We start from the raw sequence: 12,908 nt of genomic DNA, 5'->3' as shown, positions 1-12,908 counted from the left end.
AGATTTTTAATACCTATTATTACTTATATTTATATTAATTATAATATATATTATTATATATAAATTATGTAATATTATGTATAATATCACATACAATATATATAATATAATATATTCCATAATATTAATATATTTATATAATAGGTGTTTATTATTATATAATAGTAATTATTATTTTATTAGTATTGAATTTTAAGTACTTTTTAACTTATTTTTATTTATATATTATCATATGTTAGTATTTGTTATGTATTATTATTTATAATTATTAATTTATTATTATTTATCTATTCATTATATTTTTATTATATATTACATGTATTATTCCATATTGATGTTTATTGTTATTTGAATTACTTATTATTATTTATTCCTATATTTTTTATATCTGTTAATATTATTTACATAGTTCTTATTTTATAATTTATTTTTAATTAAATATTATCATTTATTTGTTTATTATTTTATTTATTAGTTCTATTAATGTGAAATAATTTTATTATTATTTAATATTATTTAATTTTCCTTATTTTATATATTTTGTATTATTTTCATTTTTATTATATATTTTTCATTATTTATTATTTATTTAATTATTTATGTATTATTTTCTTTATTCTTTTATTTTACGATTCTATTTAATTATTTAATATTTCAATTCAATTTTCCCTTTTATTTCTCTTGATTTAATTAGGGAATTAAAGGAGGGGGACTGATTTGGTCCCAAGCGTCACTGGGGGAGGGGAGAGGGCCAAATGGGAACAACACGGGGTCAACATGGGATCTACAAGGGATTAATATGTAATTAACACGTGATTAACAGGGGGGTTAAGGCCAATCATGGGGTTTTGTTGACATGGGATGGACACGGGGTCAACATGGGGCTTACATGTGAACATGTGATTAACATGGAATTAACACGTGATTTACATGGGGTTTCTATAGATGATAAGGCCAATCACATCATGGGATTGACATGAGATCAACATGGTGCAGAGGGACCTGGACAGACTGGAGAGTTGGGCTGATCCCAACGGGATGAGGTTCAACATTCCAAGTGCCGGGTCCTGCACTTTGGCCACAACAACCCCATGGGAAGCTCCAGGCTGGGCACAGAGTGGTTGGAGAGCAGCCAGACAGAGAGGGACCTGGGAGTCTGGATTGCCAGGGAGCTGAAGAGGAGCCAGCAGTGTGCCCAGTTGGCCAAGAAGGCCAATGGCATCCTGGGCTGGATCAGGAACAGTGTGGCCAGCAGGTCCAGGGAAGGGATTCTGCCCCTGTGCTCAGCTCTGGTGAGGCCACAGCTTGAGTCCTGTGTCCAGTTCTGGGCCCCTCGGTTCAGGAAGGAGATTGAGGTGCCGGAGCAGGTCCAAAGGAGGCAACTGGGCTGGTGAAGGGACTCAAGCACAGATCCTATGAGGAGAGGCTGAGGGACCTGGGGGTGTTCAGCCTGGAGAAGAGGAGGCTCAGGGGAGAGCTCATCACTCATTACAACTCCCTGAAAGGAGGTTGTAGACAGGGGAGGTTTTGTCTCTTTTCTCAGGAAACTCTCAGCAAGACAAGAGGGCAGGGTCTCAAGTTCGTTATAAAGTCATAGAACTGTTTGGGTGTGAAGGAATGTGAGAGACCAGACTTTCTCATGATCACTGCAAAAGGATTGCCCATACCACCTTTGTGGAAACATCCCCATGGTACAATCTTGGGTTTTGCTGGGATGGGTACAGAAAGACTCATCCTTAAACCTGGAAGGAGCAGACAGGGTTGGGAGAGATGGACAATGGCTGTGGGGTGACCAAGGCCCTGGGTCACCTTCTTGCTCTCTCCGTGCCACCAAGTGCACAGAGCAGATTCCTCTGCCCTGCACCTCCATCTCTGGGCTCTCTTCAGCAGCCCAGGCTGTGCATCATAGTCCCTGCTGGCAGTGTCCCCCTCCATGGCCATGCAGGGCCAGTTACAAACCCATTGCTGTCTCTGCCAGGGTTTCACTTGCCAGCCCAGAACAGCTCCCTCCAGGCTCTCCCACCTCCCCTCCCCTCTCTCCCAGCACAGCCCAGTGGCTGCTGGCCCCACACCAGTGCCCAGCCCAGTCTGCTCTGGGCAGTCCCAGCACAGCCCCAGCCCCTCTGAAGGGCACAGGAGCTCCTGGGGGGCAGAGAGAGCTCAGAGCCCCAGATGGGTGACCATGCATGGCACAAGGAGCAGGAGGCACCCTGTGTCCCCTGCTCTCCTCTGCAGGAGATCCGCAGAGCTCTGCAGCTGCTCAGGGCCATCCCCTCTGCCCAGCCCAGCACAACAGCCCTGGCCCTTGTGCTCCTCAAGAGCTCTGACTGCTCCAGGCACAGAGCAGCCTTCCCAGGGCTGCTGCAGCCAGGGAGGGGCTTTCACTTCCCATTCATTCCTGAAACAATGAAAAGGGATAGCAGACAATAATTATTGCAAGTAGATTTTTTTCCTTAAATCCAGTGGAGGATCTCTATTTAAACATGGTTTTTTGGTCACAAATTAAAGCAGGAATGATGAATAACAATATTACTTTAACGAAATTAAATCACAGTTGAAGATTTTTCTGAAACGCATCTCACAGGATGCGAGTCAATTGAAGAGACATGAGGAAGCCTATGTCTACTGAAAAAACCTAAACATTTCCTCAGAGAACCCATGAACTCCTGGTTCCTCATGCTGTAGATGAGGGGGTTCACTGCTGGAGGAACCACTGAGTATAGAAATGACACCACCAGGTCCAGAGATAGGGAGGAGATGGAGGGGGGCTTCAGGTGGGCAAAGACGCCAGTGCTGATGAACAGGGAGATCACGGCCAGGTGAGGGAGGCACGTGGAAAAGGCTTTGTGCCTTCCCTGCTTAGAAGGGATCCTCAGCACAGCTCTGAAGATCTCCATATAGGACACCACAATAAAAACAAAACAGCCAAATGATAAACAGGCACTGACTACAATAAGGCCAAGTTCCCTGAGGTAGGAGTGTGAGCAGGAGAGCTTGAGGATCTGGGGGATTTCACAGAAGAACTGATCCAGGGCATTGCCCTGGCAGAGGGGCAGGGAAAATGTATTGGCTGTGAGCAGCAGAGCAGTGAGAAACCCAGAGCCCCAGGCAGCTGCTGCCATGTGGACACAAGCTCTGCTGCCCAGCAGGGTCCCGTAGTGCAGGGGTTTGCAGATGGCCACGTAGCGGTCATAGGACATAAGGGTCAGGAAAGAGAATTCGGCTTCAATGAAAAAGGCAAAGAAGAAGAGCTGTGCAGACCATCCCTTGTAGGAGATGTCCGTGTTGTCCCAGAGGGAATTGGCCATGGCTTTGGGCAGAGTGGTGGAGATGGATCCCAGGTCGAGGAGGGAGAGGTTGAGGAGGAAGAAGTACATGGGGGTGTGGAGGTGGTGGTCACAGGCAATGGTGGTGATGATGAGGCCGTTGCCCAGGAGGGCAGCCAGGTAGATGCCCAGGCAGAGCCAGAAGTGCAAGAGCTGCAGCTCCCGCCTGTCTGCAAATGCCAGGAGGAGGAACTGCCTGATGGAACTGCTGTTGGACATCTGCTGCTTGTCACCAAGGACCACTGATACAATAAAAAAATTAAGTTAGGGAAAGCCTGTCAAGAAAATCAAAGACAATTTCCCTATCATCTTTTCCTGGTATAGACACACACACTTTTTTGTGAGACCTTCCTTCAGGTCTCTGCTTGGATCTCTTAGGATCAACTATTAGTGCTGAAATGTACATCTGAAAGCAGTGCTAAATAAAAGGGATTGTCAGCATCTGTATTCTCAGTGCTGATGAACCAGGATGCAGAAAGCCGTTTCAGGCAGGTATGGTTTTTTTCATCTTCCCCCATCTCTCCCAGGGAATGTTTCTGGATGTCTCAAACCCTCAGCACTTCTGCTGCACTCAGGGAGAACAGAGCAAGGCAAGAGGATTGCCTGTGGCTGTGTGCAGAGAAGAGGGAGCTGGTCTGATGAAGGGAGGGTCAGCTCCTGCCCAGCCTCAAAGAGGACATTGCCCAGAGCTCTAGAGGGCAGAAGGAAGATGGACACCTCCTTGCCATGGAAAGATCTGCTGCCTGGAGCTGCCCCAGCCAGGAGCTCTGCAACTGAAACCATGAGGATGCTGAGAGACAAAGGGACTGTCCCTTAGTGCAGAGTGAGGACAGCTGCTCTGTCCATCAGTCCTGCTCTCAGCTGCACAAAGAGGCAAAGACCATGAAGTTGGGCTATCCGGACAGAAGGGTTGGCTGACCCCCAGCCCCACAGCCTGCAGTCCCCACAGCCCTAAATCTCAGGCAATCTGGATGCCTTTCCTCAATGGACAAAGCAGCAGGACAGGACCTGCAGCATCAGTGTCTGAGCTGCACCTGAATCTTTAACCCCAGCCCAGCAAAAAGAAGAGGAAGAACAAGGGCAGCAGTAGCACCAGGGGCAAGAGGGGAACCTGCCAAAGTTCTGCTGCCAAAGAAGTCGGGACAGGGAGACACAGGCAGAGACTCCAGCATTTCTCCTCTCTGGAAGGCAGGCTGCTGGAAGGCTCCTCAGAATTCAGTGCCCATGATCTGAAGGGCTGGGGGACTGTGCTGTGTGACAGAGAGCAGGGTTTAGCTCTAGGGAGGGCAGCACCTCTGCAGGGGATGGCTGGGATGTGAAGGAATCCCCCCTGCAATCATCTTCCCTCTCCATCCCTGCCCATCTCTGCTGCCTGCAGCTCTTTCTCTGTCCCCAGCTCTCCTCTCTGTCAGTGCTCACAGCTCCCATCCCACCCCCTGAGTGCTCAGATCTGCCCTGCAGACCCCTCTGGCAGCAGCAGGACCTGTCCAGGGGCATCTCTGGGTGTGTAGGGGCTCAAGAGTAGCTCAGAAAAGGGCTAAGAATAACTGGGGTCTGTGTGCCTTCTGCAGAGTGCAGAAAGAGCTTTTCATGTCCTGGAGAGACAAATAGAAGCAGAGCCTGAGGAGAGCAGAGACTGGAGCAGGAAAGCCCTGCCCTGAAGGGACTCTTGAAAAGTCCCCTCAGAAATATTCCTAGCATCAGCTGGAGCTGTGAGCAGCCCTGAGCAATTCATCCCTCTCTCACCAGCACCAGGAGCCTGCCCTGTGCTCCCTGTCTCCTACCAGCCACAGCTTCTGCCAGCACCAGGGAGCTCCCCGGGCAGGCTGAGAGCTGCCCCTGGCAGGCAGGCAGGCAGCAGAGTCCCTGCCCCAGCACACAGCCCCTGGGCTGCAGGACCCTGCTCTGAAGGACAGCCCTGGGCAACCCTGCCTGCAAACACCCCCTCACTCCTCTTCACAATTCCCCCTCCACCTCCAGCCCCTTCCCCCCTTCCAGCTCCCAGCACCTCTGGCTCTGCAGCTTTAGGAGATGCCTCCAGGAACTACACAAGCTTCACTGCCCTGCGCCAGGCACTCACCATGTCAGAAGCTGGGAAGGTTCTCCTCCACTCAGCTGGCTCTCATCCCCCTCCATCTTCACCCCCTTGAAGCTCTCTCTGCCTTGCTCATCTCCTCCAGATACCCTGGCAGTGCCCTCAGCCCTGCTGCGCTCTGCAGAGGAGCTGCTCCTGCCCAGAGCTCTCTCTCTGCAGCACTGCCCACTTGCCAGCAGCTCCCTCCATCCCAGGAGCCCAGCTCACAGCTGTAAGGACCCCTCTGGGGGTTTGATGCTGAGCCCATGACAATTGCTCAAGAGGCAAGGAGAGGAAGCTGCAGAAGCTTCGTTCTCCGCAAGAAAGTCCAAGGCAGAGTCCAAAGTTTCCAAAGTTTCTTGGCATGTGCCTGGGTGCCCCTGAGGGACAGCCCTGAGAAAGCAGCGTCCCCTGCAGGGTGTGGGGGGAGCAGGAAGCAGGAGGCAGTGATGGCAGGTGGGCAAAAGGAAGGTGCAGGTGGCTCTGGTGCTGAGGAAGCCTGGCTGTGTGTCAGGACTGCAAAGGGCCCAGCCCTGAGCCCATTCCCCAAAGGTGCCAGCCCTGAGCCCCAGCCCCTGGCAAGGGAGGGAGATCCTGTCCCTCCCTCAGCCCTCAGGGCTCTCCTGGCAGCACTGGCATGTGGAGATGGGCAATGCCAAGGGCAGGACTATGGCACAGCACCTCCCAGCCTCCTGCACATGGACAAGGAGGCCCTGAGCCCCAGTCCTGCTGGAACCTCCACTTGAGACAAGATCTATCAGCAAAGTCATGGAGACCTTGGCTCTGCCAAGTGTGCCTCCAGCTTTTCCACAGCTTTTCCCTCTCTCCTCTCCAGCACAGTCTGTCCTGGGCTGTCCCATCCCCTGTGCCTCTTGCCCTGCAGGCTCTGCTCCTTCACCCGCCTGCCCCACCTTGCTGTCCCCTTCCTCTCCTGACATCTCTGTGTCCTCCCTGCCTCTGCCTTGGCACACAGAGCCTTGGGCTGATCCAGGCTCCTTCTGGGGGATGTGGTGTTCCCCAGCATGGCCCTTGCACTGACATTTCTTTCTTCTGCTCTCCACTCCAGGCATCCCCAGCTGCACTTTGGGCTAGTCTTTCTTTCCCAAGCTGTTTCCCACTCTGAAGAATAGCTCCACCATGCCCAAACCCACCCTTCAGGCACTCCCAGGATCCTCCTCTACTGCCCGCAGTCTGCACAGCACTGAGGCTTGTCTCATTAGTCTGTGTACACCGGCCATGGTCTTGGGTCCTCCTAACACTGTCTTAGGAGAACTCTGGGCATTCTCCAGACTAACTGAGGTGGCCAAAGGTCTTACAATCTTAGAATCAGTGAATTATTTGGGTTGCAATGGACCTCTAAAGGTCATCCATTCAAACCCCACTGCAGTAATCAGGGACACCCTAAACTAGATCAGATTCTTCAGAACCTCCTCAAGCCTCACCATGAATACGTCCAGGCATGAGGCCTAAACAACCCTTATGGGACACATGTGCCATTTTTTCAAGTGCCCTCATGGTAAAGAACTTTTTCTTCACATCCAGTCCAAATAAACTCCTTTCCAGCTTTAACCCAATGCTCCTCATCCTATGAGTCCAAGCCTTTGCAAAAAGTCCCTTTTCAGTGTTCCACTAGGCTCCCCACAGGTACTGGAAGGTCCATTGTGCTACAGCCAGTACCATACTGGGGGATGAAAGAGGGGAAGGAGAAAACTTCTCTGGAAACTGAGGGGCTTCCTCATCTCTGCAATGGTAGATGTAGCTCTCAGTACAGAGTAGGGAAAGGGAAGTCTGCCTTACAGAATATTCAGTACTCCGATTGTGCAAACACAAAGAAGGTTCTCAGGAGCAGCCAACATTGATTTACTAAGCAGAAATCTTGCTTGACTAACCTGATATCCTTCTACAAAGGGATGACTAAATGCGTAGTCTAGAGGGCCAATGTTGTCCTGGGGTGAATCAGCAAAAGTGATCTAGCAGATCTAGCTTGGTTTTCCTACCCCTCTACTCTGCCCTTCTGAGACCACATATAGAATACTGGATGCTATTTTGGGCCCCCAGTTCTAGTGGGACAGGGATCTACTGGAAAGGGTCCCAGGGAGAGCTAGGAGGATGATGAAAAAACTTAAGCATCTCTCCTCTGAAGAAAGAGTGAGAGAATTTGGTCTGCTTAGCCCTGAGAAAATAAGACTGAGGGCATTTTATGAGTGTTTATAAATATCTCAGTGTCAAATGGAAGGCAACAATCTCTTTTCAGTGGAAAAATGGTTTTAATCTAGAACAGAGGAAGTTCCACCTCAACATGAGGAGAAACGTCTTGACCGTGAGGTTGTGGGAACACTGGAAGAGGCTGCCCAGAGAGGCTGTGGAGTCTGAAGACTTTTAACACATACCAGGATGTGTTCCTGTGTGGCCTGCCCAAGGTAATGCTGCTTTGGCAGAGGGGTTGGACTGGATGATCTCTAGAGGTCCCTTCCAACCCCTAACATTCTAGGATTCTATGACCTCAGTCCCTGGGACAATGATGGGGTCCATCAGACCCCAGTCAAGACAAAGAGGGAACTGCTGAAGCAGAGTGGGCAGGGGACAGAGAGGCATGGGGTGCACCTGGCCTTTAGCAAACCCTTTGCCATGCTCTACCATTGTCCTGTTGTAGCCAGACTGGTGATGTCTGGAATGAAGAGGTGGGTGATGTGGTGGGTGGGAAGTTCACGAGATGATGAGGGTCGCAGTGCCATCAGGGATCCAAAGTCCTCCTGGAAAGCCGTGATGGTGCCTCAGTGTCCAGTACTTGTGCCAACACTGATTGCTGTCTTTATAATCCCCCCCTATAGGGTAGGAAAAAGGCACTTCTAGCCCCTTTGTGGATGAAGCCACGCTGGGGAAGGCCTTGAGCAACCTCATCTGGTTCATCCTGCCTTGAGCAGGGCACTCAGAGTAGGAGATGGTCAGGGGTTTCTTCCAGCCTGAAGTATTCTGTGATTCAGAATGATCTGGAGGGTCATGGGAATGATCTGTAGGATTATGGAGCAGGATGAGCATGGGAGGCTCATTCTGGAGCAGCTCCAAGAGACACTACTGCTGAGTGAGGCTGATGCTGTGGATGGGATTAAGAAGGGAGTTCCATGGGGATGGCTGGCTTCAGTTGGGTGGGATCATGGAATCATGGAATGGGTTGGATTGGAACTAGATGATCTTAAATCCTTCCAACCCACCCCATTCCATGATTCCATGATTCTGTGACACAGTCCCAGCCAGTTCTAGACCTTGGAGTCTCCACAGCCGCCACCAGGGCTTTGTGATGCAGGGTCTGGTACCTTGACACCATTGTCATGGGGGTCTCTGTGGTGACCCGGGGGGTTTATAAGAGGTGTGGAGATGTGGGGTGCCCATATCTGGGAGAGCACCTCCCTCAGGAGTCAGCAGCTGCCCTGGGTGACCATGGAATGTCTGTGGCAGCAAATGCCCAAGGTGTCCATGGAGAAGGAGGTGGAAGCCTGCTGCCAGCCCTCCACAAGACCCCAAGGTCAGTGAATGAAGGAAGGGCCAGAAGAGAAGTTCCCCTGCAGGCTGTGGGGAGAGGGCAGCTGTCCCATGCAGCCCATGGAAGAACACAGATGGGCAGATGTGGATCTGCAGCCCATGGAGCAGCACTCTGTACGAGGGTGACATCAGTTATTAAATTAAATGTAAAATTTTCAAAAAAGTCACATTTGAGCAGCGTGAGCATGGCTGGGGAAAGGGCAGGAGCATGAGATGGGTTTTGTCTCTCTATGTCTAGATTTCTAGTGAGTTCCATGGGGACAGGGGCAGGGTTGGCTTCAGCTGAGTGGGAGGTGTCCCTACCCATGCATGCAGGAGGTTGGGCCTAGGTGATCTTGAACCCTTCCAACCCAACCCATACCATGATTCTATGATTCTGTGACATGGTCCCAGGCAGTTCCAGGCCTGGGCTCTCAACAGCACCACCAGGACTTTGTGATGGGGTAGGTGCAGTTTCTCAGCTGTTCCCTTTACAGCTGAGACCCAGGCCCGATGAGGAGCCATGACAGCATCTTCATATTCTCATGCTGTTTTTATCCCATCACCCACAGCTGGTTCCATTTCTCCAGGAACCCATAACATTACTGATAGTGTAGGGTTAAATGGGGATGGTGCAGCATGCACAAACCTTTGCCTCACAGGCTTAGGGCATGGCATGTGATAAGGATCTACAGTCTCATCATTGGTAGAGATCACATCTCGTACAGCCAATTCTTTCAGATTCCTGAGAGCTTTTCCACGTGTGGCTGCTTTGACCTGTGGGCAGTCTATTTCCTCTTTATAGGGCTATTTCTTATATCTATGAAATGTGTATCTCCTAGGTGTAAGTAGTTGATTTTTCAAAAATTTCTTCAGTCTTTGGGATGTCAAAACATGTACAGTCCTATTAGTAGGAACCAACATGGCTCTAGAGGATACACCAAGGATGAAGAGGCAGATGAAGTTTAACTGCAATAGCTGAGACCTTGTTCTCACTTCACCTTCCCACATGTGTGCTGGAAATACAGCACAGCAGAGAGGGAACAGTTCTGGAGATTCCTGGAGTGTGTGGAAGAGACCTTGCTGAAGCATCTTGTGTGGCAACCAATCAGAGAAGACACCGCAATGAACATGGTGTTTCCAAACAATGAAGGACTTGTTGTTGATGTGATGGTTGGAGGCCATCTTGGGCACAGTGATGATGAAATAATAGAGATCTCCCTCCCTAGAATCACAGAATAACCAAGGTTAGAAAGACCTATAAGATCGTTGAGTCCAGCTGTCCACCCTACAACCCCTAACTACTAAACCACTGACTGTAGCTCTTCCTCTACCTGTCCTTTGAACACCTCCAGGGATGGTACCCCCACCACCTTCCTGGGCAGCCTGTTCCAATGCTCCACCACTCCTTCTGTAAAGAAGTTTTTCCTATTATCTCACCTGAAACTCCCCTGGTCGAGCTGGTCACAAAAGAGAAGAGCCCCGTGTCAGTCTCACTACCACCTCCTTTGAGGTCGTTGTAGAGAGCAATGAGGTCTCCCCTCAGCCTCCTCTTCTCTAAACTTATCAATACCAGTTCCCTCAGCCTCTCCTCATAAGTCCTGTTCTCCAGACCCCTGATCAGCTTGGCTGCCCTTCTCTGCACCCTCTCCAGCGCCTCCATGTCCTTCCTATCCTGTAGTGCCCAAAACTGCACACAGTGCTTGAGGTGCAGCCTCACCAAAGCTGAGGACAGGGGTAAGATCACCTCCCTGGCCCTGCTGGTCACACTGGTCCTGAACCAGGCAAGGATGGTGCTGGCCTTCTTGGCCACCTGGGCACACTGCTGGCTTATGGCTCTATGAAGTCAAAACATTCCCTAACAGACAGAGCCACACCACCACCTCTCATGAAGAGCTTCTATCCATTCACTGCAGTGTTCCAGCTGTGACAGTCATCCCACCATATTTCTGTGATTACAACTACATCACAGCTGTCCTGCTGTGCAATGGCTGCCAGCTCGTCCTGTTTGTTGCCCATGCTCTGTGCATTGGTGTAGATGCACCTCAGCTGGGGCCTCCTTTTGTCTGGGAGAAGCCCAAATCAACTCCTGATTATACTCCAATATTCCCATAGCCCCCAACCTCACACCAGCTCCTGTCTTCCCCCAGATATATGCAGTGCCCTTCTCCTCCTTCACCAAGATACAGGACTGGGAGCCCTTGCTTGCACACCCTTCTCCCCCAGGTACTGCTATGTCACATTCAGGCTCCTCTCCAGTGACCCCACTTTCACCCCTGGCCCCCTTCATACCTTGTATAAAGCTCGGCTAATTAGCCCTGCTATCTCCTGTCCTAAACCCGTTTTACCTCTGTGGGATAAGCTCTTCCCATCCCTTGTTAGGAATCCTGGTCTCCTGTAAATCCAGCCTTGGTCAGAAGAACTGATCCCTGGAGAAGTAAGGAGGGGATCAGAAGAACTGTCACCTTGGAGGTTTGGCAGGCAAATTTTGGCCTCTTTCAGAGTCTGGTGGAGAGAATCCCTTGGGAGGCAATCCTGAAGGGCAAGGGATTTCAGGAAGTCTGGAAACTGATCAAGAAGAAACTCTTGAAGGTGAAGGATCAGATGGCCCCATATGCTGTTAGATGAACTGGTGGGGAAAGATGCCAGCCTGGGTGAATAGAGAGATCTGGTAAAAACTTCGCAAAAAAAGGAGAGATTATAGTCCTTGTAAAAAGGACTCAAGTGTATTACAAAGATGTCAGAAGGCAACAGATGTAAAAGAGTACATAGGCCAAACCAGTGTGAAATGAAACTTTCTGCTGCCATTGAAGAACATAATCAATGTTTCTGTGAACTCATTAGCAACAAAAGGAGGGTGAGGGAGAATCCTCATCCTTTATTGGATGTCAGGAGAACAGTGACCAAGGGTGAGGAGAAGGCTGAGGTACTTAATGCCTTCTTTGTCCCAGCCTTCAGCAGTAGGACCAGTTGTTCCTGGGGTACCCAGCCCCCTGAGCTGGCAGACAGGGACAGGGAGCAGAATCGAGCCCCCATGATCCAAGGGGAGATGGTCAGTGACCTCCTGAACCACCCAGAGACACACAAGTCTGTGGGGCCATATAGGACCCACACAAAGGTACTGAGGGAGCTGGCAGAAGTGCTCACCAAGCCTCTTGTCATCATTTATCAGCAGTCCTGGCTGACTGGGGAGGTTTCAGTAGACTGGAGATTGACAGCTGTCATCACCACCTACAAGAAGGGCTAAAAGGAGGATCCAGGGAGCTACAGACCTGTCAGCTTGACCAGTGGCAGGGAAGGGGATGGAGCAGATGCTCTGAGTGCCATTACACAGCATGTGCAGGACAGCCAGGAGATGGGGGCCAGACAGTGTGGGTTTATGAAAAGCAGGGACTGCTTGACCAACCTGATCTCCTTCTGTGACAAGGTGACCACTGATTGAATGAGAGAAAGGTGGAGGATATTGACAACTTTGACTTTAGTAAAGATTTCAGCAGCATTGTCCACAAAATCCTTCTGGAGAAACTGGCTCTATCTGGCCTAGAGCTGTGGGTCAAACCCTGGCTGATGTCTGGGCCCAAAGAGTTGTGGTGAGTGGAGCTCAGTCCAGCTGGTGGCTGCTCACCAGTGGTGTTCCCCAGGGTCCTGGGACTGCTCTGGTTCAATCTCTTTATCAATGATCTGGACAAGGGGGTGAGTGCAGCCTCAGGCAATTTGAGAATGACACCAAGCTGGGTGGATCTGCCAGAGACTAGAAAGGTTCTACAGAGTGACCTGGACAGGTTGGGTCAATGGACTGAGGTGAACTCTTTGAGGCAGTACCAGGGCAAGTGCCAGGTTCTGCATTTTGGTCAAAACAACCCCAGGAAATGCCACAGACAGAGGGACAGGTTGCTGGAAAGTTGCCTTTCCTGGGGCAGAGAAGGACCTGGGGATGCTGGTTGACAGCAGACAGAACATGGACTGGCATGTGCCCAGGTGGCCAAGAA

At 50.3% G+C, this 12,908-nt stretch overlaps 1 protein-coding gene across 1 annotated transcript in view; it reads right to left on the bottom strand.

Annotated features, from left to right (window-relative positions):
- The window catches only part of LOC115600264, a 12,027-nt gene extending 8,482 nt beyond the window's left edge, over window positions 1-3,545 (bottom strand). The window contains exon 1 of the mRNA XM_030468600.1: window positions 2,583-3,545. Within this exon, the coding sequence (XP_030324460.1) occupies window positions 2,583-3,545 (963 nt within the window). The remainder of the gene's footprint in view (window positions 1-2,582) is intronic.
- Window positions 3,546-12,908: the final 9,363 nt, after the last annotated feature.

The sequence above is a fragment of the Calypte anna genome, unplaced genomic scaffold (genome assembly GCF_003957555.1).
Source record: "Calypte anna isolate BGI_N300 unplaced genomic scaffold, bCalAnn1_v1.p scaffold_183_arrow_ctg1, whole genome shotgun sequence".
Lineage (NCBI taxonomy): Eukaryota > Metazoa > Chordata > Aves > Apodiformes > Trochilidae > Calypte > Calypte anna.
The sequence above is the reverse complement of the archived record's forward strand: the minus strand, read 5'-3'. Positions and strand labels throughout refer to the sequence as shown.